The sequence below is a fragment of the Buteo buteo genome, chromosome 12 (assembly GCF_964188355.1).
Source record: "Buteo buteo chromosome 12, bButBut1.hap1.1, whole genome shotgun sequence".
Classification (NCBI taxonomy): Eukaryota; Metazoa; Chordata; class Aves; order Accipitriformes; family Accipitridae; genus Buteo; species Buteo buteo.
Window position 1 is genome coordinate 42,942,804 of NC_134182.1, and position 23,764 is coordinate 42,966,567.

Here is a 23,764-nt window from a genome sequence, read left to right on the forward strand (position 1 = left end):
AAGCCTAGATTTTAAATGCAAATACCAAGTCTTCGCTGTTCAGAGGCTAGTCTTATGGAGAAAAGGCAGATTGTCTCAGCATAATCTGTAACTTCCTATCACATTGCATTTCACCAACATCAGCAGCTGTTTTGAGAGCCCGGTGGGGGTAAACACGCAGAGTTATCATGCAGGACCAGACATGCCATGTAAGACAGAGGAGAGGAGGTGCCCTGAGTTATTTTTACCATTCACAGCGTCTGATGTGCTACCGAAGGGGTCAGCGAGAGGCAGGATATCAGGGAGCAGAAGCGCAGTCTCAGGAGATTTGAGTCCCTCAATGAGTTTTTCTGGGTTAAGCGGGAAAAGGAGGAAGGCAGGCAACAGAGAAAAAAAGAAAAAACAAAAACAATAAAACAAAAAACAACAAAAAACCAAGAAAAGACAACATTAATCAGGTGCCCAATTCAGTGGCTCATAGTCCAGTGTGTCAGCCTCAGAAGAGCATCTGCACAATTTTGCGTGCAAATAACACTATCACTTAGATATATGAGGGCAGCTGTTCACCAGCTGGCCATGGTCACCTAAGACAACTGAGAACATCCTCACCCACTATGCACTGCTCTCCCTAAGGAGCCGCTGTAAAATAGCATGGAGTTCTTTCACTCCTAGCCAAAGCACAAAAGCTTAACATGACCCACTGAAAATCAAATTAAAAAAACCCAAACAAACAAAAACAAACCTGCAAATTTTTCCCCTCTCACCTTCCTACGCTGGGGAAGTCTTTGTATAATGAGAAGAAATGGAAGAGATGATCAGAAGTCCAAGATGCTAGAGCTAGGTATACAATGCCTATTAATTTGCTCAAGAATGGAATACTTACAGCCCTTAAGACCTTGAGCAAAACCAGAAAACATTGAGACACTACAGTGCCAGACATCAGAACTTGTCCTTCGGTTAAACAGCTGCCTAGTTAATTATTTCAAACATCACATTTCAAATCAGACACGTCATTCTCAGCAGTACAACTCCTGTGGTTCCCATCATCCTTCCCACAAACAAATCCAGATAGCCTGGGCAAAAAGTTAGTCTCAATTATTAATCTGGTGGATGAGTGATTTTGCAATCATACTAACCAGGTTTATCAATAATGAGCTTAATTATTTACCTTTCACAGAACAAGATGAAGAACATTTTCAGGATTTGCTAGAAGTAATCGCCTTCAGTAGAACAGCACTGATAAAATTTGCTCTACACAGACAAATCTGGCCATTTCAACTTGTTGAAATGACTGCATTTATAATCTAACATTAGAATGAGCTGTGGCCCTGCCACAGCTATACCTTTACAAAATTTTTACATCTATATTTTATGTTTTGAGTTCAAAGGCTGGTGTTATTATTTATTATCCAAAGAAAACGTGCTCACAACTGCACAAAAGCACAGGCTCTGGAATACTGCTGTATAAAAGACTTACCATGCTGAGAAAGCCAAAGAAAAGCTTTAGTTGCACTGTTACATACACGGTAATAATATAAATCTTTTTTATTGCCCTATATAAATAATAAAATAGCCTAGCAGCTTTAGAACTATTTATTCAAAGCAGGACAAATTGTACTCCCCACAAAAAACTTCAGAAGTCAACACACTAACGCAACCAGGAGGGCAAGGAAACCTAAAAAGCAACCCAAGAGGCAGCTGTTACACCATTAAAGGCCTGAAGAAGGTCAACCGAAAGGAAAATCCCGACGGGAACAGCAGCTTTGAATGTACTTGAAACCTTCCCACCTCTATGAGGAATACTCAATTTTAAAGGCTGGATTTGCCAAAGAAAATGCACCCCAGCTGCAGAGGTATCATCCTTGGCTTCTCAGCTGTACAAAGAGGGGCTTTTTCCTCGCACGAACGGAGAGGCTGGGAGCAGGGGCCTGGCAACAGAAAGAGGTGTTGATGCTATCAAAAGGGGGCTAAGAAGCATGGAACTGATTACAGCGTGTTGGGAAAACATAACACAACACAGGAGAGAGACATGGGGACAAGATGACAGGGAACGTGCTCAATTCCTTTTCCCGGAAAGGAAGCAGTAAAATAACAGGTATCCACCCAGGGTACAGCTGACTTAAACAGCATTTTAAATCAATTAATCCATATAGCAACGCACAGCACATAACTGTGAGAGAAATTATGGATTGTCTCAGAGTTGGGCACTTTCAAATTGGTTTTGACTCCTACTCTGAAATGAAGTTTTTAACCTATGAAGTGACATGTATGTACATTGTGAATGTATTCACATTTTAGTGATTCAGGCCTAAAATACTCCTTTAAAGGCAGACTCAGAAGGCCTGTCTGCCAATGCCCAGCTCTTCCCAAGGTGCTTGCATCAACCTGTATCTTCAAACCCATATATACAGTATATATCATTCCTTTTATGATCCCAAGTGTCTTGCTCCCTGAAGTCTCCCTCCTTCAGCCTTACTTTTCCAAAGTTTCCTCCTTTTTCATTACTGCAGACTTTCCATTTAACACAGTAGAACTGCCTCTTGGTCAGGTACTAGAAAGATGCCTACTGAGCTCACTCACACTTTTTAAACATGCAGAAATTATGAGAATAAACATGGTGTTGTTCTCTCTACATGTTAGTTTTCCCTCCCGCCCCCTGGGCTCAACTGGTTTTATGCAAAGCTTTAGACTGTCAGTGGTTCTTTGTCTTATTTTGTTACTTGTCTCACAAGATCTCCCTTCTCATTTCCTTCATTGTTGGTGCTAATACGCCAACGCTGTTACAGATAGCCACTGCATCTCTTAGGGCATGATTAAAAGGAACTTTATACCTTCTGAGTGAGGCTGAGGAGGTCCACAAATACAAGAAGGTGTCAGGATGAATGAGAAAGGAGATAACAAAGGTAACAAAAATCAAGATGCCTCATTCAATTTTGAGGCCTAGCAGTTCATTTCCCTGGTTTCTGTTTTGTGTTACATCTTGTACTAACCAGTAGGAATAAGAGATAAAGGAACAGCAGTTGCTTTAAGTGGTGGGAAATTCACGTTCAACTAGGAGCAAAGGAACAGTTAGTGGAGGCCCAGCGCAACCCATGGTTCTGCATTAGTCAGCAGGAATACCTTCTCTACAAGAGTTAGGTTTGTTCTTTTTAGCGTGACATGCTACAAAAACACTAAAGGAAGTTTTTCTGAATCCACATCAGACACTCAAGTCCAAGAACACTACATACCTTCGCTGTGGCAAATAAACCCAGCTCTTAAGCCTCTGCTTCACCATAGCTCCAATGATCAAAGCAGTAACTCAAAGAGGGTATCTTCTACACACTAGACTGTTTCCCTGTGCATGAACGTTAGGCAGCTGCAGTTTAACTATATGCAGACCTAGAAAGAAAAAACAGGCTCTTCTCATGATACCAAAATGCATTTTGGGTCCTGTTACCAAGGGAATTCTCTAGCAGAAGTTTAATTTTGATTTCCAAGAGAAAAGCTGCTTCACCTGCAAGTGAAGCCATGGTTGAGATGGTGAGAAGCCAGCAATACCAAATAATTTGACTGAGTAAGAAACACAGCAGTGCAAGAAAAGGAAGAGCTGGGATAACTAGCCTCATTTTTGGGAATCTGTACAAACGCAACAGTTCCAAGTCACACATATACAAAGTGATCATCAATTGCCGAAGGGGCTCCACCAGTAAAGCAAACAGCATGCAGCTTGTATCTGCCATTTGCAGAAAGAGATGAAGGCTACAGCCTCAGGTATGGACTTCTCTACAACACCGTCTCACATATGCCAACCCCTTAGCAAAGATCTTCTACTGGAGGAAAACCAGAGAGATGTTTTACCACTACAGTACCAGTTTCTTGTGACTCTCTGGGCATGTGGGCACACAATTACAAGCTGCATTTTAGAAGTGGTCATGATGGCAAAGAAGATCAGTTATGCAGCAAACAGCAATGGAACAAGAAATAAACAAATAAAAACTTCTGCTATGCTGCAGTTTCAGGCCCCATTGCAATTAATTTTGTGCTTGTATAGAGCTCAGACTGGAGCATGACAGGACAAAACACATCCTGTATCAATCAACATGCAGTTAAATTCGGTATTTTATAGTATCATGCCTCAAATCCAATAGACATATCCAGATTATTCATATGTAGAGATATGAACAAGCATGAGGATAAACAAGGTTAAGAAAATGTAACCCAATACAATAATATTTTATATCATACAGCTCCTGCAGGGCTGTCAAGAAGGGCTTTTATCAAACTCTAGCTGGGAAACATGTGCTTTAATTGATAACTGTGCTCCCACATGAGGAGGCATCCTCTTCCCAAGACAGCCTACAGAAAATCTGCCAGATGCTTTCCAGGTCACAGGGAAAGTAAGGTTGATTCAGATTCAGGATTGATCTGACCATTGGTATTTCATTTTCTGTCGGGTTTTCTACTTAGCCCATTTTCAGTCCTGACAGGAGGGCAGCAAGTTTGCTATGGCTTTGCATCAGCTAGTAGAGACACTGGTGGAGTAGGCAAGATTCATTAGCAAGTCTTAAGAAGGTGTCTAAGCTTAAAAGCATGCAGGGGGGATTAAAAAGTGCCCTATCAACCCCTTCCAGAGCTAAAGCCCAGCCACATACTGCAGCCTTTAGACAAATGCTTCACATTCTTCCTAAGTTCCCGGTTCCTTACAATAAGAAATTACTGATGGTTTCCCATCATAGTCAGAGTAAGCAAAACACACTGCAGAAAAAGTAAAGCAAGAGCCTACAGCTAGCAGCTCTGAGAGGCATCCCCAAATGGTAGATGTTGGTAGCTTCAGAGACTGGAAAACCAAATCACTTCCTCTGGGAATAAAAGCAAGAGCCTTTCCTCTGATTTGCACCAACCTAAGAAGGAAGTAATGCCATACAGAATTAGCAGAATTAATTATCCATTTCTATCATGGGACAAGAAGGCAAGTTCAAACCCCACGCATTGGTTGAGCAGCACAGCTTTGGACAATCCAGTGAGAAAATTTTGACCTTTTTCTTCAGATCCCTTCTAACACACGCACACATCTGATTTTTGAGATTTACAATTAGTCAATTTGCACAGATTTTGCATCTGCAACACCACCACTGCCAAAGACTGTAAGTTAGCATGCTGCATTTATACTTGGCGATATACCTGTTAAGCAACAAAGTATATGCAGAAAGCATTTTGAGAAGGACTAGAGTTATGAAAAAAATATAAATCAAGAGACAAGGGAAGCAAATGGGTTTTTAGTTAGAGCAGGCTATTAGAAAAAATAAAGATTCCTGAGAAACTTGCAAGTTAAAAAGAGAACGGAGGGCAAAAATCCGTCATAAGTTGGTAACACACTGAACGATCAAGATGCAACATCTCAAAGCCAAAGAAGTCCACCAGCCAGGCACTGCATACAGTAAGAATGTTACTCACTCATGTACTGTGGAGGAATAGCAAAAAGAAAGACAATTCAATAGAGCACACAGCAGAGTTCTTTTCTTCGGATGTCAACTGAGAAAGAAAGACAAGGTTGTAAAAATCCTGCCAAGTCAACTGTGCTGCAAGTGGGAGGGCAAATTACCAAGGTAGGTATAGATTAGTCACTCCGGGATTTCTGCCTATTGATTAATCAAGTATTAAAGATTAAAGGAAGCTCTGCACATTATTCAGCAACAGAGGACTTTGACTAATCAAGGGAAGGCATTGGACTTTAATCTTTAATTTTCCTAATGGAGTTTCTGTGAAATTGAATTGTTTCTTATATAGCACAAATAGAAAGAGAAGGAAAAAACCAGCGATTGGCATGCTTTAAATACACATGCACGTGACTTGGTAAAAACCACAGAGAACAGTAGGACAACATTTAACAGTGGCTCCTTAAAAGATCAAAATCAAAAAACTTTAGTTTAACTTTCAGGATCTCAAATATTTGTAAAATAATATCCCTTTGGATGAAACTCAAAACCCAGACAGAAACAACACGAGATACTATTTACACTCATTTAGTTGGGAATCGAGTGGTCTGTCAGCTTTGCTGCTCCTAATCATCAAGACACTATATTATACTCTCAGTTAATAATATGGCAATTAATTCATCAAGTTACTAGATGAGTAGCTCCCCTTCTGCATTTTTCCAACTCAAGATGTAAACTCAAATCGTTAGTACACATCAATATGTGTTTGTGCATGTCTGCAATTACTTTATCTCAATAGGTCACCTTGGAACAAATATAAGTTCTCATTAGAAATATAGTTTTTCTTTTACAGTTGTTATAAACACCCTGACATAGGTGAGCATACAGTTATCTTCTCAGAATTGATGGGCCTGGGGTAGAGAGAGTTATGCTGATGAAAAACATGTCACCAAGTATTTTGTGCCAAAAAAAAAAAAAAAAATAAAAGAGCCCTCCTACATTAGTAATAGTGGCCCTGTTAAAGCAGCTCAACTTGTGTGTTTTGACAAGAATGTCAATGGTTTGAGTCCTAGCTCACGTTTCCAGGTGCTAGAAACTGCCAGCTTCAGCAATTTGATCTCAACACTTCATGATTCTTTCCCATTTCCAGTTCTTCAGACATTGCAATAGGTTGAAACTCACCTCCAGCTCACAATCCTGCTTTAGCACCCTGCAGAGAAAGCTTGGAAACCCAGTTCCTGAAGGCCACACATTAGAACACAATCAGAAAAATCCAGTTTTGTTTAAAACTCCTACTTTTGGAGCTAATTATGTTTTGAGCAGGAATGGTTATCAGGGCCACACGTTTTTGATAGCTAGCTCTAGAAACAGGCCAAAGGTGTGGACGCATTTTGTTTTGAAATTGCGCTGCAAGACACCTACTTCCTTAGCCCTGATAAGCATCCTCTCAGGCTAATGTAAAATCACACAAGTCCATGAGTATTTGAAGGAAATAAAAAGGCAAAAATAATCTGTAAAGTGCTATTTAAAAGCTTTGGAGAGCTCCAACATGACAATGACTCTTTAATAAGCAATGCTGTTTGCCTTTTCATCAAAAATGAGAATTCAGTGTGTGCCCAGATGGCACAGGCATGCTTTCTTGGCCTGTGTTTCCTTCCCCAGCTATGTCTGCATGTTTACTTAGCTGTGCCGGACATGGAATTTCTCTTATCTCACTTTCTGTTACGGGCAAGACAATGTCACAGAGGCCGCTTGATGTTGCTGTTCTTCAAACAACTAACTACACTAAAGACGCATTTGTGCCAGCTGCAGCCAAGATGCTGAATTATTGCAGGGAGTAAATGGTTGTGTAAATTCACAAAGAATGATCCATTCTCTTGTGAAAAGGGGTAACAAAGACTGACTCATTGTGCAAAGACAGTATTGTACTCGGTACTGATGTGCAGAGGCCACCAGTACCACCACCCTGCACACACATGGACTTGGCTCGCACATGAATCAGTGCGGTGCGATCTGCAGCACGGGGGAGTTTGTCCTCCATCCAGTAACAGGGAGGAGCAGAGCTTCTTTTTCTCAGCTCTCACACCTCAGTGCTGCTGCTCAACAACAGCTCTTTGCTTGCTCTGCTGCCAACCCACCACCTCATCTCTCTCCTCTTTCTGCAGAGAGGAGAGAATAAGCCAGGACTGCTGATAGCACAGGCCACCTGGGAGAACAACATTTATCTGGAACTAGAGCAAGAAGGAGACACACACACACACACCCCCAACAAACCAACCAACCCTGAAACAATTGGAAAAGAGTATTTTTGGCAGTATCTCAGAGGGCATTGCACTGGATCCACCCTTCACTTACTCAAAAACTTGTTTATCTGAGCAGATGTTTCTAGAGTAAAGAGGATATATCTAAAACCTTTCCTGACACTAATGGATGTCTGAAGAGTGCGGGTAACTACATCAAGACAGCGCTTAAGCATTTTAGTTTCAGTGGTTAATAAGGGACATGGGCTAAAGCAGAAGTATTCACATGCTCTGGGTGAAACCTCTCATTAAATACTTCTGCAAAGCAGGTTTTCAGGATTGAGCCCAAAGTTCATTCATGCCAATAGAAATTAAGTCAAAAGAAACAAATCCTGCTGTACGTAACAGGCGTAAAAACTTCAGACTTGGGACTATTCACGGAGCGAAGCCTCAATGACAAAGGAAAAGATCTGCCTTGAAGATTCATAAGTCCATTTAATTTCAGGTCTCCAGAATACCTTGTGCAAAATTTAGCCTCCCACGCCCACATGAGCTAAATTCATACTGATAGACATTAAGTAGCCACATGTAGCAGAAAAATTACCATTCTGATCAAATACTCTATTATGATTAACCAGCAGTGAAGCCTGCAATAAGCTTATTAAGAAGAACTTGGCTCACTTTCCTACACATGCACAAGGAAAAATGTTTTCAGCATGAATATTTAATTCTCCCTTATTTTAACAGATGTTTTGCCATATTTTTACATCCCTCTTGCCAGCATCTCTTACTAGTTACAATTCCATTAAGAATTGCAGCCATTACACATTGGAGAAGGAGGAATATACTGAAAACCATCCTACTTCCACTTGATTGCTGTCCAGAGCTGGTATTTCTGCCTTCTATAGGGTACTACATTACCTGTTCTCTGGACGCACTTACTGCAAAGCTTGTCACCCACAACAAATGAAAAAACAACCTCCTCTAGAATATTATGCATTTCCAGCGCCATGATCCACATAAACAGGATAGTCTGCTAGAACCTGCTGTCCAAGGTTTGTCCTTGCTGTACACATTTAACTGACTACACAGAACCAAAAGTGTGATCTTGCTAAACCTACAAGCAAGCAGTCATACTTAAAGCCGTATCTGTTGGCTGTAGCTCCATGGCAGTACGCTCCTCCATTTGAACATATTTAGGCTGTCTGAGGATGCACCCTATGGCTATTTGTCATGTGTTAAGCATCATTTACTTGTTTCTCAGGAATCTGTGATAGAAGGGCTCATCTGTCCTTCCAAGCATACAGAGGAAAGGTGGGAAAGCTCAAGGAAGTCTCTGGCCAACATTCAAGTGATGCCACCTGCACCCTCAGGTGCCAGCAAAGGGAGCAAGTTTGTGGCTTAAGCAAAAAAAGAAGCTGAGCTCTCAGCCAGACCCTCAGCTGTCGCAAGTTTAGAGCACAGAAAGCCAACAAAACTGGCTCTGTATGACAAATAGGGAAAATACCAAATCAAAGCCTCACTTATGCCTGTACTAAAAGCCTTCCTGAACAACACTGCTCTTGTAACCAAGGGGTAAAGACTCACGCTTTTACTTCTGAAAGGGCTATGCATGCTCCCAGTCCATAAAGAGACAGACGTAAAATGTTTTCAAAGCAATGAGATTCACTATCAAGGTCTTCTCAGAAATAAAAATGTTCCAAACAGAACGCAAATATTTAGCGAGCATTCAAAAATTCAGCTGCTTCTGCACAAAACTAAGACAGCTCGGAGATGTGCAACTGGAGATGCTGATATACTAAGAGACTAAAGTCAATCCCAGCTCTACTGACCCGAGGGGCACACCTAAAAGAATGCCTTTCACATGCAAGTCAGCACATCCCTCTCATCCAAGACCTCTCTGCTTGCTCTGGGGATGTTTCTGCACAGGTAACGCAGACACAGAAGAACAAAGACGACTCTGTTCTGCATGATAAGACACATAGATTGAAAACCTAAGCCCAAATCCAGGATTTTTATCTTTTCTGTTGAATTTACAAGCACAGATAACCCCTCTCAGTTTTCAAAGCTAAGGATAAGTCTGTAGCTCTGGTCCTTGAAAACATTCATGAGCTCATGGCCTCAACATTTATGTTAAAAATAAAAAAATAAAAAATAAAAAAAATCAAGAGATGTCTTTGCAGAAACCTGCAGGAAGCCAGCACAGCCAGATCTCCTGCATGCCCTTGACCAGCGCTTTGCCCCCATGGAAGGAGATCCACTGAACTCAGTAGGACCAGACACATGCAGGCAGAGAGATTAGCAAAAGAAGGTTTAGCACCTGCCTGCAAAGATACACAACTGGTCAGGGACAGATTTGTGGGACAAGCAACCTGGCACCACAAAAACTGCAGACAAGTACTGCTCTGATTATTTGCACCCACGGGCAGGGTTGAAAGGCAATTGCTCTGCAGTGGCTTCTGTACTATAAAGAATTTCAGAGCTCCCACTGCTAAGGCTGCAACTGCTGCTTCGTATGGTTGTGCTGTATCAAAATGCAGAAGGCAATAAGGAAAACAACAGTCTTGGTGTGCAACTGTATGCATTGAGCATGCTGGCAGAGGATTAAATAGTAGTCTGGGCCAACAGACTTCAAGTCAGGAAAACCAATGCTTCCAATAGCATTGGGGGATGGGGCGGGGGGGGGGGCAGAGAAAAACGTGCAGTCATCTGCCTTGTGTAGGTTCTTTTCAAATTATACCTGGGCAGGTCAGCTCCTGGCAAGCGCTCACAGAGGAGAGACAGTTCTGCTTTTCTCGAACTGCAGCATCTATGAATAAAACCCTTTTGAACCAAAACACATTTCTCATGCTCTTTGAGCATCAACCAAAAGGAAGCAAGTTCCACAGAGTTATGGAAAAAAATAGAAATTTTTTTTTTTTTTTTCCCCCAAATTGCTTAACTTTCCGTGGAGAGATGCCATCTTTACAAGCATGTCGTTTTGAAGCTTGGGTCCTCTACTGTCAAACGACCAATGATCCATAGCTTGAGCTAAGGACAAGGGTGAGAGCTGTAACAAGCATTTGTCCTCTGGGGCTAGCTGACAAGAAGGGACCTGTCACACACATTCACCAGAGGGCTTAGAGAAACTCCAATATAAAAACATTCCCATATTCCAAATCCCACTGATTTGCAAATAAGCTCCTAAGCACTTACATAATCTTGTGCTAAAAAGTGTTGGCTGCTGCAGTCAGAAATGTGCACACAGGAAAGACTTTAGTACTGCAAAGTAAATGGAAATAGCTACCAACTGCACTAGAAAATTTTGCCAATTCAGAAAAGGTTACATCTTAACTTGTGCTTCACATGAAGCACGCATTTGCAATAGACCTTGGAAGCCAAAGAAACACTGACTCTTACAGGAAAGAAAGATTCACAATAATAAAAACTACAATTTCAAAGTTGGAGACCAATTTGAAAATGGCTTAGGTCAGAACAGGTAATTACCCAGTGACTATTTTTGGCTTTGAATACTGAACCTTTAGAGACACCAACATTGTTGTCATTAGAAAAAAATATGATAACCCTAGGGTCTGCCATGAAAACTAAGGGCTCTTGTGCTCAGCACCGCTCCCACCAACACACAGCTATTCAATGGCAGAAAGCACTACACATCATTACTACCATTGAGTTCAGCAGAGCTTATCAGTACCCAGCACCATTGACTGAGGCCCAGGATTTCAGGTGTGCCTAGAAATAGAACCGAAAGATTAAGAGTACAAAACAAACAACAAGAATCTGCCCCCCTCCATAAACTCAGTTCTGGTTACCTGGCGTGTCGGATAACGGGAGAGGAATGAAAGGATCAGGCACAGTCAGAAGAGGAGGGCTAGTGTCCAAACTCAGAATGTCTTTCGTTTTTTCAGCTGCTAACCAGGAAGACAAAAGGCAGAATGAAACAGAGAAGAGAGAAAAGCAGAAAGCATCGAGCAAAATCTCAGCACAGGCAGAGCTCAATATTACAGAGTCCAAGCTACAGCCTGACAAGAACGACACACACATCCATGCTCAGAACAAGTTTATGTTGCTAGTGAAAAGAAAAAAAAAAATCCAAAACCAAACAACCATTACCATGTAGCTCTCCAACACAATTTAACCCACAGATCTCAAAACATTCCTTGAAAGGGAAGTACTATTATCTCGCTTTACAGCGGCACAAAAGGTGAAATGCCTTAACAAAGGACACACAGCAGGCCAGCCCCCATGTTGGGCCTCTTTGTCTGAAATAAAAGATACAGCATCTTGCATCAGACAGGCTCCTATCTATGAGGAAAGAAAAAGAAAAGGACTAGAAATGCCCAGCCCAGTGCCAGCACCAAAAGAATTTCCAAGACACCTTCCTATGCCAAACTGCAGGACAGGAAAGTTAAGGGGCACATTTTAAAGACAACTACTAAAAGAATTGAATGTTACAGCATCCAGAAAGCCCAGAATGTGCAGATATTTCTCAGGCTTTGCAGAAGGTACATTACAGCTGAATCTGGAGCTGCGGCTACTCAACATCACTCCACAAAGACTGATGGAACATCATAAACTGTTCACAGGGAACTGAACAGCTGGACAAACTCAGAAAGCAACCCCCTAGAGCACTCTTGCGTCATGGACTTCAACTTCTTAATTCTCAGGTAAGAGTCAACAATACCAAGCTCAGTTATAAGCTCCTCTAAATCTCTCTTTATAAATAGAAATAAGCGTAAATGGATTTGTCACTTCTTGCCCCACAAAGGATTCTTCAGTCTCTTTCCAGGACTCCTCTCACCAAGGGTTGGTGCGCTTACATGAGGAAGCATCAAACAGTTGCATTTGTCACCAGTAACAAAGGCTACAGAAGACAGGGGGGAGGATTACTTGCATTTAGGGCTCCTGAAAGCAGTTTTCCAATACTGTGCTTGGCAGGTCTTTGCTGCATTCAGTGAGAATTGATGCTGAAGAAATAGAAACAAGAAGCAGCACTCACAGAGTTTTTTCGGCACAGAAGGGGCTTCTCATGGCGAAACCTTGGTACCCAAAGTACCAAAGGAGGCACCAGACAAGGTCACACATGCAGAGGCCCCTGCCGAAAGGCTCCTTAGACCAGCCAAGGACTCCTGGCCCCTGGACCCAGACAGCACAGCCAGTGCAAAACTTCTTGCCTTCACCATTTAACATGTCAATTATGAGACTAACCATGCTCTCCTCTGAGGATTTTCCCTGCGCACTCCTGTGTCTGCTATTCTCCTCATTCTGCAGCAGAGACGTTATTATCCCTGCTCCCCTGCTTCATACAGCCTAACAACTGCAGGCAAGGAATATCCTCCAGCACGTCTGACCGATGTCTCTGACTCCAATTCCCTTATTGCACACTCTATATTTTACTTCTAATTATGAACTGCATGGAACTTTAACATGTTAAGAAGCTTTCTTGCAAACTTAAGAGGCTCACTTAGTTTCTTCCCTCACCAAAAGCCTCACCTTTGCCTATAGACGGTGCCTCCTGTCTCTGCTACCCAACTGTGACAAGTACGTGAGCCATTCCTACCTTCCCTTCTTTACTGAAGTGCCAATCCTATCCTGCAGTTCTCAGTGCCAAGGCCCAGCTCAATTTATATCAGTTTTACCTTCCTTTCAAAATGACAAAGAGTTGCCATTTTTCTGCAGTGCTGTCCAAGGTATTGTCCTATAGGACATGTTCACAAACTCACCTGATCCAGCAGTGAAGGAAGAGCCACCAAATGCATCTGCCTGGGTTGCAGATGAAGCCGGCTGGAAACCTGGAATCAAGTTCTCTGTGGAACTGCCCATCTTTTCCGGAGCTTTCCCTGAAATGCCAGATGCAGTTTTAGGGGAAAAACTTCAATTCCAAAGGTAGGTTGCTTACCTAGATTTTTTAGGACACTATTCCAGCATGTGACTTAAGCCCCTTCCTGCAAATCATACCTTGCAGGTGAAGCAGAGTTTAAACTGTAGCTTCTACAACCAAGTGATCAAGGCCACTTTAAAAGCAGTTAGTACCTCTACCTTTGAGGATCATACTCATTTAATTGTAATTGCTCAAAGAGGACAGGGACTGAGAAGGGAAATTGGAAGGATTTAGCTCTAACAGGCACAGAGGACCATGATAATATGGGAGCACCCCAGCAGCATCTGACCAAAAGCATCATCTTTCCATGCCATCTTCCATTTTGAGAGTAGCTGGCATTAAACCACCTCCATGAACCTACCATCACCTAGCTTTGCAAAGTCCTTGTTCAGCAGCTCCTCAGCTGTGAGTTTGGAGAAGTTATCATCGTCAAACGGATTCCACGTGGAGACATCAGGCGGGTTATAGACATTCTGCTGTGAGGTCCTTGGGGAACCCGAGGGTGTGGTGGAAGCAGATCTGGATGTGATCATCCCAACCAAACAACAGTCATTAATAACCCATCTGAAATCCTCTGGCCAGCACTACGAGCTGGTCCAAGCTACTGCATTATAATTACTTCCTACTTAAAACACTCGGCACAAGTTATTGTACTTGCATACCCAGAAACCTGGGACCAATTAACCTTATCTACTCTTAATCTGGTTGAGCATCCTGGTGTCAGGGATTAAAACAAGCATCATAAGCATCCCATTTGAAACAATTTTCTGCATTGCCCACATGGAGGCTTCCTGCCTGTAGGCACTATAAAAGTGAGCTAGCAAATACTCCTGGAGAAGCGCTGATGCTAAGCAGCAAGCGTGAAGCATGCACCAGGGCTACTGGTGGAACAGCTGAAACAACACCAGCTTTTGTAATCCAGAGGAACACACTGCTTGCTTAGCTTTTGGGGAGCACAGAAGCACTAGAGAGGACCTCTACCCTTGGGGAATTTTTTCAGCAACTTTCTACCAAGCCCTAAACTGTTGTCTTGGGAAGGCAAAGACTAACTTAAACCTCAGAGTTTGCTGCCTACCTTCACCTCAGAGCTTGATTTCCTAGCTACCTAGGAAATCTCTGAAGAGCCTCATCTACCCCCTCCCCTCCATACCCTTTGACACCAACTGACCAGCCACCTACTTGGACTTATTGAGACTGGCTTCAGCAGCAGCTGCCTGAAGAAGCTGGGTAGACTTGCTGGCTGGAACCCCAAAAACCGCACTGTGGGTCACATCGCTCAGAATCCTCCTGTGTCCCGCACGCTGCGTCTTGGGAGAGGACGGAGGGGTGAGAGAGCCCAGCTTCTGACCTTGCACTGCTGTGGGGGGCGTGGTTTGAGGTTTTTGCTGTTGCCTCATTTGTGCCTGCATCTAGGAGAAAAAGTAAAATGGTACGTCCTTGTTCAGGAACAACAGCCGTGATGAAAAAATGGCTATATGCTGGAGGATCTGACCTTCAAGTGATGGATTGGGGATAGTCTGGAGGGGAAAAAACAAACCAACAAAAGAATCGGGGGCAGGATGTAATTCATAGATTTATAGTGTTTCAGGATTACTACAATTGCACAAGCAGAGACTTTCTCCCCCTTTCTATGGTGTAACTCTGGAGGCAAAGCCTCTATTAGTGCTTGTCATTAAAGGCTAGCTGGTCTCAAACTTGCTCATGGGTAAAGAGGCTGAGATCCACGACAGAGGTAAAAAAAAGAAATCAAGATCTTAGCGTGCAGGAGTCTTGTCACAGGGACACAAGGAGCGGGGTAAGGTGAGGAGCAGCGCTTCTTCCAGCAGATAATGTGTGATTGGGGTCAAATCCCTAAAGGAATAGTGTGTGATTGGGGTCAAATCCCTAAAGGAATACAGGTCTCCTGCAGAAATCTTGTGCAAGAATCTTTCTTAGATTTCTCTTAGGAGGAAAGGAGAAAAAAAAAAAAAAAAGCAAGGACCACAGGAGCAACATTTATCATTAAAATCTGGAGGAGAAAAACAGGCACGTTTGGTTTAGGTGTAAGCCAAGATAGCCCAGCCACAAACCCTCTAGAAAGTTCAAGGGGTTTCCTCAGACTGATCTTATTTTTCCATTACCTCACTCTTGTGTTAAACTCGCAAACCCATAAATACTTGAAATACTGTTTTGTAGTGATAAACAACAGCATTACTTCCGATTATGTGATTTTTCAAAATTTGTCTGTCAGTGAAGTATAATGGCTGGATTTAAAGCAGGAAAACTAGAATGCAAAGAGCAGAAAGCTGCGAACATCACCTTCACTGCCTGGGCCCTAGCTCCCTGTTCCCCACCCCATATCATCCCAGGCCATTTTTGACCAAGGAAGACAGATGAAAGACTTGGAAAGACCTAAGAGGGCAATGAGGAAAAAGAGTTATGTCCCCAGTGTGGTGCTTAACTACAGTGGAGCAAGGCAAAAAAGTAGTTAGCTGTCTTGCTTTTCATCTGGCATTTTCAGGCAGACTAATTCACTGCAGCTGAGAAGCAAACTGACCTGACTGCTTCTGATGCACCCACCTTACATCTTGCTATATAGGTCACTGCAGAACAGTACATTTGGTGCTGAGAAATAAAAAAGCAGTGCCGAAATCGCCACAGAAATGAATTCAGAGCTTATTAAGCTGAAGTCTCACAACGTGAAAAGGTTTTGATGGGTCCTGGCTTGGTATCTTCTGCTCAGTGACTGCTCTGTAGAGACCATGTATCACTATCGTTTTTTAAATGAGCCAACCACTGCTTTTTCCCGCCTGACTGCTGCAGGAGTGGAGGTGTCCAGATGCGTCCATTCTGATCAGCCTTCCAGGGCGATAAGGCTAATTTTCAATCTAGCTGATTTAATAAAATTAAGACTGTTTCCGTGCTAGTGAATCACAGCAAAGTTCTTTAAGAGATACACTTCAATACTCTGTTTCAGGCATTTCTCCTCTAAAAGGAATAGGGTAATAATGGGCACCATTCAAAACCTGTCTGCATGCACTGAAAATCTCCCACCAATTTCAATAAACTGACTTGCCCCAGGTCGTTCAGCAAAAGAACAACAAGGCCAGGAAAACAACAGCTCCAAGCTTGTCACCTACCCTAACAATCAGCTTAGTGCTGAAAATTAATATAAAAGAAAAGGGGGTGAATATGACAGAGTGTTAAGACACACCAGAGAGCAAAACAAACAATGCATCCCCAGCATTGCTCAGGTCACTGGCTTATGGAGTTTATTAGTCAAATTAATTCTTGATGTCACTTTAAAGGAAGCATGCTCAAGAGATTAATTAGGTCCTGAATAACTGGCAATTCATGAACAAGCAAGCACAAATTGCCCTTAGTTTAGACTCAAACATCATGTACCTGAAGTGGTTTGTTATCAGATACTGTTTGCTTTGCACACGTGCAACCTCGTACAGCAAAATACCAGGCAGCTTCCCCTTGTCTGGTGCCTGCACATGCTTTCTTTCCAACACTCAACTAGAGTTAGGGACATCCCTTTGCACTCCCAAAAACAAGCAAGAGTGGAGGGAATTGCACAGGAATGAAAGCAAAAGGCACAGCTTCATCCCACAGGTACTGCAGAGACACTTTGGCAATGGGGATCCTGCCCTCTGGCACAGCTCCCCTGCCTTTAACACTGCGGACAGCTGGCTATTTCCCTGTTGCAGACAGCCATATTTTCCATTAAGTAAAGACCATTTATTTTGGACACATGTTCAGATGATTGGTAAAGTGGCTGATTTATTTATTTATTTTTAGATACAGTGCTTTGAAAAGTCTCCTTTCCATAGTATTCATTAAAGGAAAAAGTTATCCTAATGCCAAAAACAACCAGGAAGGCTGCTTGCACCTTTCTTTGCATCACAGCCCTGAATACAAGATGGAAGTTTTCCAAACAAGCAGCAACATAAAGTAGTTCTGTTGCCCGGTGCCCATCCTGATGCGTTGAGTACAAATAATTTTTCAAAGAGTTTATCGCATCTTCTAGGACAATGTGACAGGGGAAGGATAGAGAAAATATCTTCTCATCTGCTTTCTACTCATCATTTACTCATCTTCTTTCTATGGACCCAGAGCACAACTCCAGAGTCCATCATCCCATTGGAAAGAGCAATCCAAACAACCACACGTGTGTCTGAGGCAGCAAGGTTAGTGCCGACATGTGCGACTCAGCAATAATGCACTAGGGGCCAGCAGGCCCTAGAGCACCGTTTACCTGGGCTCTGTGGGTCTGAAAAGCCAGCCACCCTGCTGGGGTGTTCCCGGCATATAGGACCTGGCAGGAGAACACTTGCCAGTCCTCCAAATCCTGCTGCCCCACTCCTTCCCGCAAGGCTCTTACCACTTGCTCCTGTGGCTGCACTGGCTGGGCTGCACTTTGCTGGGCCTGGGGCTGCGGTGGCGCTGGGGCTTGTTGCTTTTGCTGAACTGCTGTTACTGCTGTCTTCTGTTGCATTGCTGCCTGCTGGGCCATCATCTGCTGCTGCTGCTGCTGCTGCTGCTGGTAATAGTTCTGCATCAGCTGCTGCTGTGCTGGCGCTCCTTGCTGCATCACTGGGAACTGGGAAACAACCAGTTGTTGAGCCACTTGTTGCACAGCTGGGAACAGGGGTACCCACCACCAGAACTCAGGGTCAGTCACAGGAACAGTTACAGCCACTGCAAGTGGCAAAGCAGTAATAGGCTGCAATGGTTTGGAGACCATCTGCAAAGGAGTGGTGGAAAACGGCCTTCTGGTCTAACGTTAGATCCTTTCTGTGTTATACCTGCCTGTATGGGGGTCCCATGGCACAGACTGTCCTGTGGTCTCAAACTCCTTTCTCCATTTTTATCAATTCCAAACCTTTCCACAAGATAGGAAGATTTACTGTCCCTTTGCTTCCACTGTTAAATATGCTTTAGCAGAGATCTATGCTGCTATAAAGACCTCAGCTAAGCACGCAAGTCTGTCATCTAGACACATCCCGTCTAACTCCTCATGCATTCACAGACCTGAATCTTACCGTTGAAAAGGCATGCCAGGCTTCTTGTACCACAAAGAGAGCAGAAGAGAAATTGTACCCCTCTGCTCATCAGTTGAGCATTGACCTCAAGACCCTAAAACACTTGGAGCTGTAAAAACTTAACCAGTATTGCTTATTTTATGTTTGTACATGACAAAACTATGCCAAGGCCTTCCACGCTGACAGTTAAAAATGCCAGCCTTGCGTAGCAAAAAAATCTCACTAGACACATTGGAAAATGCCCAAAAACTGCATGTATCCCCCCCCAAAAAAACAGGGCACTTGCCATAAATGCAAAGATACAGCCTTGCAGACCTCTAGCACTGTAAGTATGCAACAAACACGGCCATGCACACCTACCTGCTGAGCTTGCATCATCTGCTGCTGCTGGTAATAGGCAGCCTGCTGCTGCTGCTGCTGCTGTTGCAGAAGCTGCTGCTTCAAGAAAAGCTGCTGTTGATGCTGAGGTGTGGCTTGTGGCTGAGTAGAAGGGACCTGGGGCTGTGCCTGCGAGGCCTGCTGCGGAGCTGGTGCCTGCTTGGCTTGTGGCTGTGCTGGAGCCTGTTGAGGTGCTGCTTTTTGCTGGGGGACACTTGCAGGTAGCGAAGGCTGACCACTGCCCAGGGTAGCAGGTCCTGCAACTAGTAAGGGCAGGGGGGGGAAAGACAGATCCATTAGAACAACATGCACCACAGCTCTGCAGTATGCAGTGCCCGGCAGGAAAGCACCACACGAGGATCATGGTTTCACCTTGTGCCTGAATGGCTGCTTGAGCCGTGGGTCTCTTCCTAGGCGTCAAGGCTGGCTGAATGGGTAAAATTCCAGGGTTGGGTTGTGTCTGTCCTGCTTTAGGTCTCTGGCGAGGTGCTATGGAAGTTTCTGTCGTAGGGATGGGATCTGTCAGCCTACAAAATAAGGAAAGGAATAAAAGGAAGAGCACAGTCTTTGTTTGCCTGACAGTTGGTGCATGGAAGACACAGTAGGGGTTTAAAAACTCATCCATACTTTAGCAGTATGTGACTAATAAAGGTGAAGCATTTGTGCGCATCCAGACACACACATCGACCCTTTCCAGAAAGCTGCAAGCTTAGTAAAACTTAACGGATGCATCCACAACAATTAACCTGACACTATCGTTTTGACAATTTTGCCAATTGTGGCATCTTCTCCTGCTGGACAGCTGGAACTTGTCAAAATCACTCAACTCATTCGAATATTTGCTACAAATATTGTTTAAATCCACTTAGAGCTCTGGATGAGCAGATGAAGGACATAAATTAGCTTAAGAGCAGCTGGTACCTTTGGGCAGAGTTGTCTAAATTGCCATCTTTAGACATAACTTAACTTTAGTACATCTACTACAGAATCAGGTCATTGGACCTCTTCTTATCTTTGCTTGATATTTACTGAGCTCCAAAAATTCACAGCAACAGAGCCAAGCAGGCAGACACCACTCTGCTCTTCTGTGGATACATCTGCTTGTTAGATATCAAGTTGTTCTACTAACGTGAGAGTAGCTGCACTCAATTATAAAAAAAAACAAAGCAGACTCCTGGGACTGACAGACAGGAGGAAAGACGCCCTATTTCAGAGTCTGAAGAAAACTGCTGGTTTTAGAGTGCCCACTGCTGTACTGCTCACTTTGCAGTAAAATAAGGTACAGGTTTTGTCCAACAGAATTTACAACTCTCAATTACAGTATCATAAGCAGAGCAAGCAGCAGCAGGAGAGGAGAAAACCACAGCAGTACAGTGGTTTCCCCACTAATTGGGCTCTTCAGATGGAGACTGGTTGGGCTTTTGTGTGTCGTCCCGCTCCCCACCCCCGTGTCGTCGTCATCCCCTGCCCCGAAGAAATTATAGGACTCTTGCAGAAATCACAGCAATTTCATACAGTAATTACTGGGTCAGGTTATCATCTGCCGAGGGTCAAACTCGAACAGCAATAGTCCCCAGTGCAGTTTCTCAGCAGACTCATGTTCTCCGGGCCAATTGCAGGCCCACTGCAGGCCAGCTGCAGTCTTTCTCCTGACTTTGCTCTCAGGTACTCCGGGTACTGCCTCCAGATGGATGACACACTAGATTCATCTAAGTGCATGAACTTCAAGTGCTGCCATCAAGCAATGTCTTCAGTACAAAAAGCCTAGGTGTTGAGTCATGCTGAGCATCGCCAAAGTCCCACCTCCACCATGCAGAAAAATTTCCCCTAATATCTGCATTTTCTGCCTTTCAGATCAATTAGATCAATGGTTATTTATGTCACTGAAGCAAAAGCCTCAGGACTGCAATGTTTGTCTCCATGTGTAAATGTAAGCCCACAAGGAAGCAGCTAAATATACCAAGCATCCTTCCTAATAAACAGCAGAAAGACAACAGACGATAAAAAGAGAGAGGGCTGAGCATAATAGAGGTGTTTACCTGGCCTTTGGTTGACTCTTCTTTGCAGCAGCTTCACTTGCTTTAACCGGGTCTGGGAGTTTAGCGGGGATCGGAGAGTTCTGCAGATCCCAAAAACACCGAATTTTGTATTTTGAGGGCAGAAAACAGAGTCAGAAAAAATTTGCAAAAGCATCACAATGAAACGGGGATATTGGGGGATCCCCAAAGCAATTATTCCTCATGCTGGACACAGGACAATTCCCTCAATGTTAATGTCATGAGAAGACAGTAGTTTGGGAGAGTCTTTACAAGGGAAAAATACGGTTCAGCTTTTTGACCATTTACTACACATGGAATCCGAACACAAAGCTTCATAGCACAACCCGGGTATTTTTAAAAGACAACCTGGGGACAATAGCAGCAATACTTATTAATACTGCTATAAAAAAAAAATACAGGCACAATAGTACTAAAACCATGTCTTATTCAGAAAGACCATAAATAACCACCTGAATTGGGGGGGGGGGGGGGGGGGGAAGGTTTCTTCTTACCTGGAAACAACAAAATAAAATGTCATGTCACAGATGTCCCTAACACCATAAGAAAATACTTGTCAACTCTATTTTTTCAACTGAAGTCTATAAAGATACACTAAGAAGGGGCAGGTGATTGTGTAAGGTCTGATGTGGTTCAAATGCAAGTCGGCTAGTCCCAGCCAGACAGCAGACAAAACTGCTATGTTTAAAACCAATTGCAGCACAAATTATGCATGCTATAATAAGTGTGCCTGAACATCAAATCGGTTTCACAAGCATGGCCTAATTCTCCATGTTCAAGTGCACAAGATCTCTTGGTTGGCCTCATGCTGGTAACTGGGTGAGGAGGTAAATCAGGGACAAACAGAAATAAACAACATATGAAACAAAACCCCGATTCCTGCCCCCATCCCCCAAAACCCAACCCCAAACAGTACTGCTAGTTATGGGGAAAAAAAAAAAAAAAGAAAGAAAAAAAAGAAGAAAGACCCTTCTAATTACAGGACTGGAGAACAACCAACAGAATACAGCAGAATACTCACTATTCACCAATTGCCACCCCTGGTCTCCTCCCACAAAGCCCTGTATCAGTCCACTCCTTTGCTACTCACCTGGACATTCTGGACTGGGCATTCCTTCTTTGCCAGTTTGAATGCAAAGTAGGAGACCTGATAAATATCAGGTCTCTTATCTGGGTCTGGCTCAAGCATATACCCTTTAAAAGACAGAGATGCTACTATCAGCAATAGAACAGACAGATTCACATGACCCATTTGTGGCAGAGCTACATTTGGTATAACCGGATGCAAACAGGGTGCCCTGTGTCTTTCAAAGCACCTGGTTGGTGATCAGTGGGGCTGAGCTGATCATCAGGGTCAGAGAGAAAGGGGCAAGACAGACAGTCAGGATGGACTAGGAGATTTTTTTCAATACAGCTGTGAACAATTTGTAGCTGCTATCGAAGGCTCTAGGGCAAGGAGGGGAAATGCAGCCTGCCTGGTCAGGGAATAGCATTGGTTTCAACTTCTGCATTTCCAAGTGAACCCGAAGTAAAAGAGTTTGATCCAACCCCAGTGTGTCGGGGGGAGGAAGACAGGCCAGCCACATATATGACCACACAAGCAAAGAAAATACCAGGCTGCTCTGCAAACACATTCAACTCTCTGTTAGTCAACACCGTGGCTAGGGAATAGGGAAAAGAAAAAAAAAAAAAAAAAATCAAATGCTGTGCTGAAAACAAGGGAGCTGCCCCAGCTTTGCCAGTAGTACATTGTACCCTTAATTACACATTCACTCTAGTAAGTGGGTTATTTATAAATCATTTCAGTTCTGTTTCTCAATTCATAGAAGATGAATTCTTATCACTAGTCTAAGTCACTGTGGTTCTTTTCAGTTCCTTATCCAAATAGATTTATTACTGGAGAAATACGTTTCTGCATAAATAGGCTCATTGTGCAAGTTTCTGTAGGACTCTTAAACCAAATGGCTGCCTGTTTTCCTGCCTTTCCAGAGAGTTCACTACAGCCTAGCCAAACAGAAATCTCTTTTCGTCATAATTTCTTTCGAAGAGTGATCTCCCAAGCTACTAAAAGATCACTTTATCCACCCCTGTGGATAAAGCAAGTCTCTTAAAAGAAGAGAAACACCAGCTGTTTTACTGTAGGAGTAGGGAATATAGGAACAAAACACCTCTGCTATTTTTTTTAATTCTGCAGAAGTGGATTATGCCACTGTCAGAGACACTTACGGATGAGGCAGTGCATGTCTTGCGAGTGCCGAGAATTATCTGGAATGGTGAAATTGCCATCACAGATTGCCACCTGACTCTCCCCAAATGGCAAGGTGAAGTAACACAGCTTGTACAGTAAACAGCCAAGGGCCTGAAGAGAGAGAACAGAGCAAAGGATTTAAACTGAAGCAAACCAGGCAATGGTACAATTCAAATACCACTGTAAATAACAGGGAAAGTGCTCTAGCTTGTTCTACTATAGGGGTCCTGCATGATGTCAGGCCTACATTTTAACATCCCTGCGATCGACTTGAAAACAAGCATAGCTTTATGGGAAGATAAATACATGAAGAGCTCTCCCTCGCCAGGCTGAGATCCTGTAATCTGGGGGATTGTGTGAGTATCATCACACACACCCCACAGTTCCACATAGTGTAACTCCTCACGTCATTAAACAGGCAAAGCCTGTTTCCGCCACATACTGGAAGGGAAAAGCAAAGTAATAGCAAAAATAAATTATAACCATCATCCTTAATACATTTATTCTGACAAAGAAAAAACCAAACTGTTTCCAAGCTTG

The 23,764-nt window shown here is 43.3% G+C and overlaps 1 protein-coding gene across 16 annotated transcripts in view; it reads right to left on the reverse strand.

The window, feature by feature from the left end:
• AAK1 (AP2 associated kinase 1) overlaps positions 1-23,764 on the reverse strand; it is an 86,862-nt gene that overhangs the window by 22,438 nt on the left and 40,660 nt on the right. For 4 of the 16 annotated variants that reach the window (XM_075043706.1, XM_075043720.1, XM_075043711.1 and 1 more), the window contains exons 8-17: positions 23,203-23,335; positions 22,067-22,170; positions 20,959-21,038; positions 19,292-19,446; positions 18,902-19,182; positions 17,881-18,099; positions 14,694-14,923; positions 13,876-14,033; positions 13,357-13,473; positions 11,446-11,544 (exon numbers count right to left, since the gene is read on the reverse strand). In XM_075043706.1, the coding sequence (XP_074899807.1) occupies positions 11,446-11,544; positions 13,357-13,473; positions 13,876-14,033; positions 14,694-14,923; positions 17,881-18,099; positions 18,902-19,182; positions 19,292-19,446; positions 20,959-21,038; positions 22,067-22,170; positions 23,203-23,335 (1,576 nt within the window). Of the gene's footprint in view, positions 1-227; positions 330-3,342; positions 3,361-5,415; positions 5,494-11,299; positions 11,366-11,445; positions 11,545-13,356; positions 13,474-13,875; positions 14,034-14,693; positions 14,924-17,880; positions 18,100-18,901; positions 19,183-19,291; positions 19,447-20,958; positions 21,039-22,066; positions 22,171-23,202; positions 23,336-23,764 lie in introns of those variants that run through there. The other 12 variants (XR_012652564.1, XM_075043709.1, XM_075043721.1 and 9 more) reach the window with 7 other exon arrangements.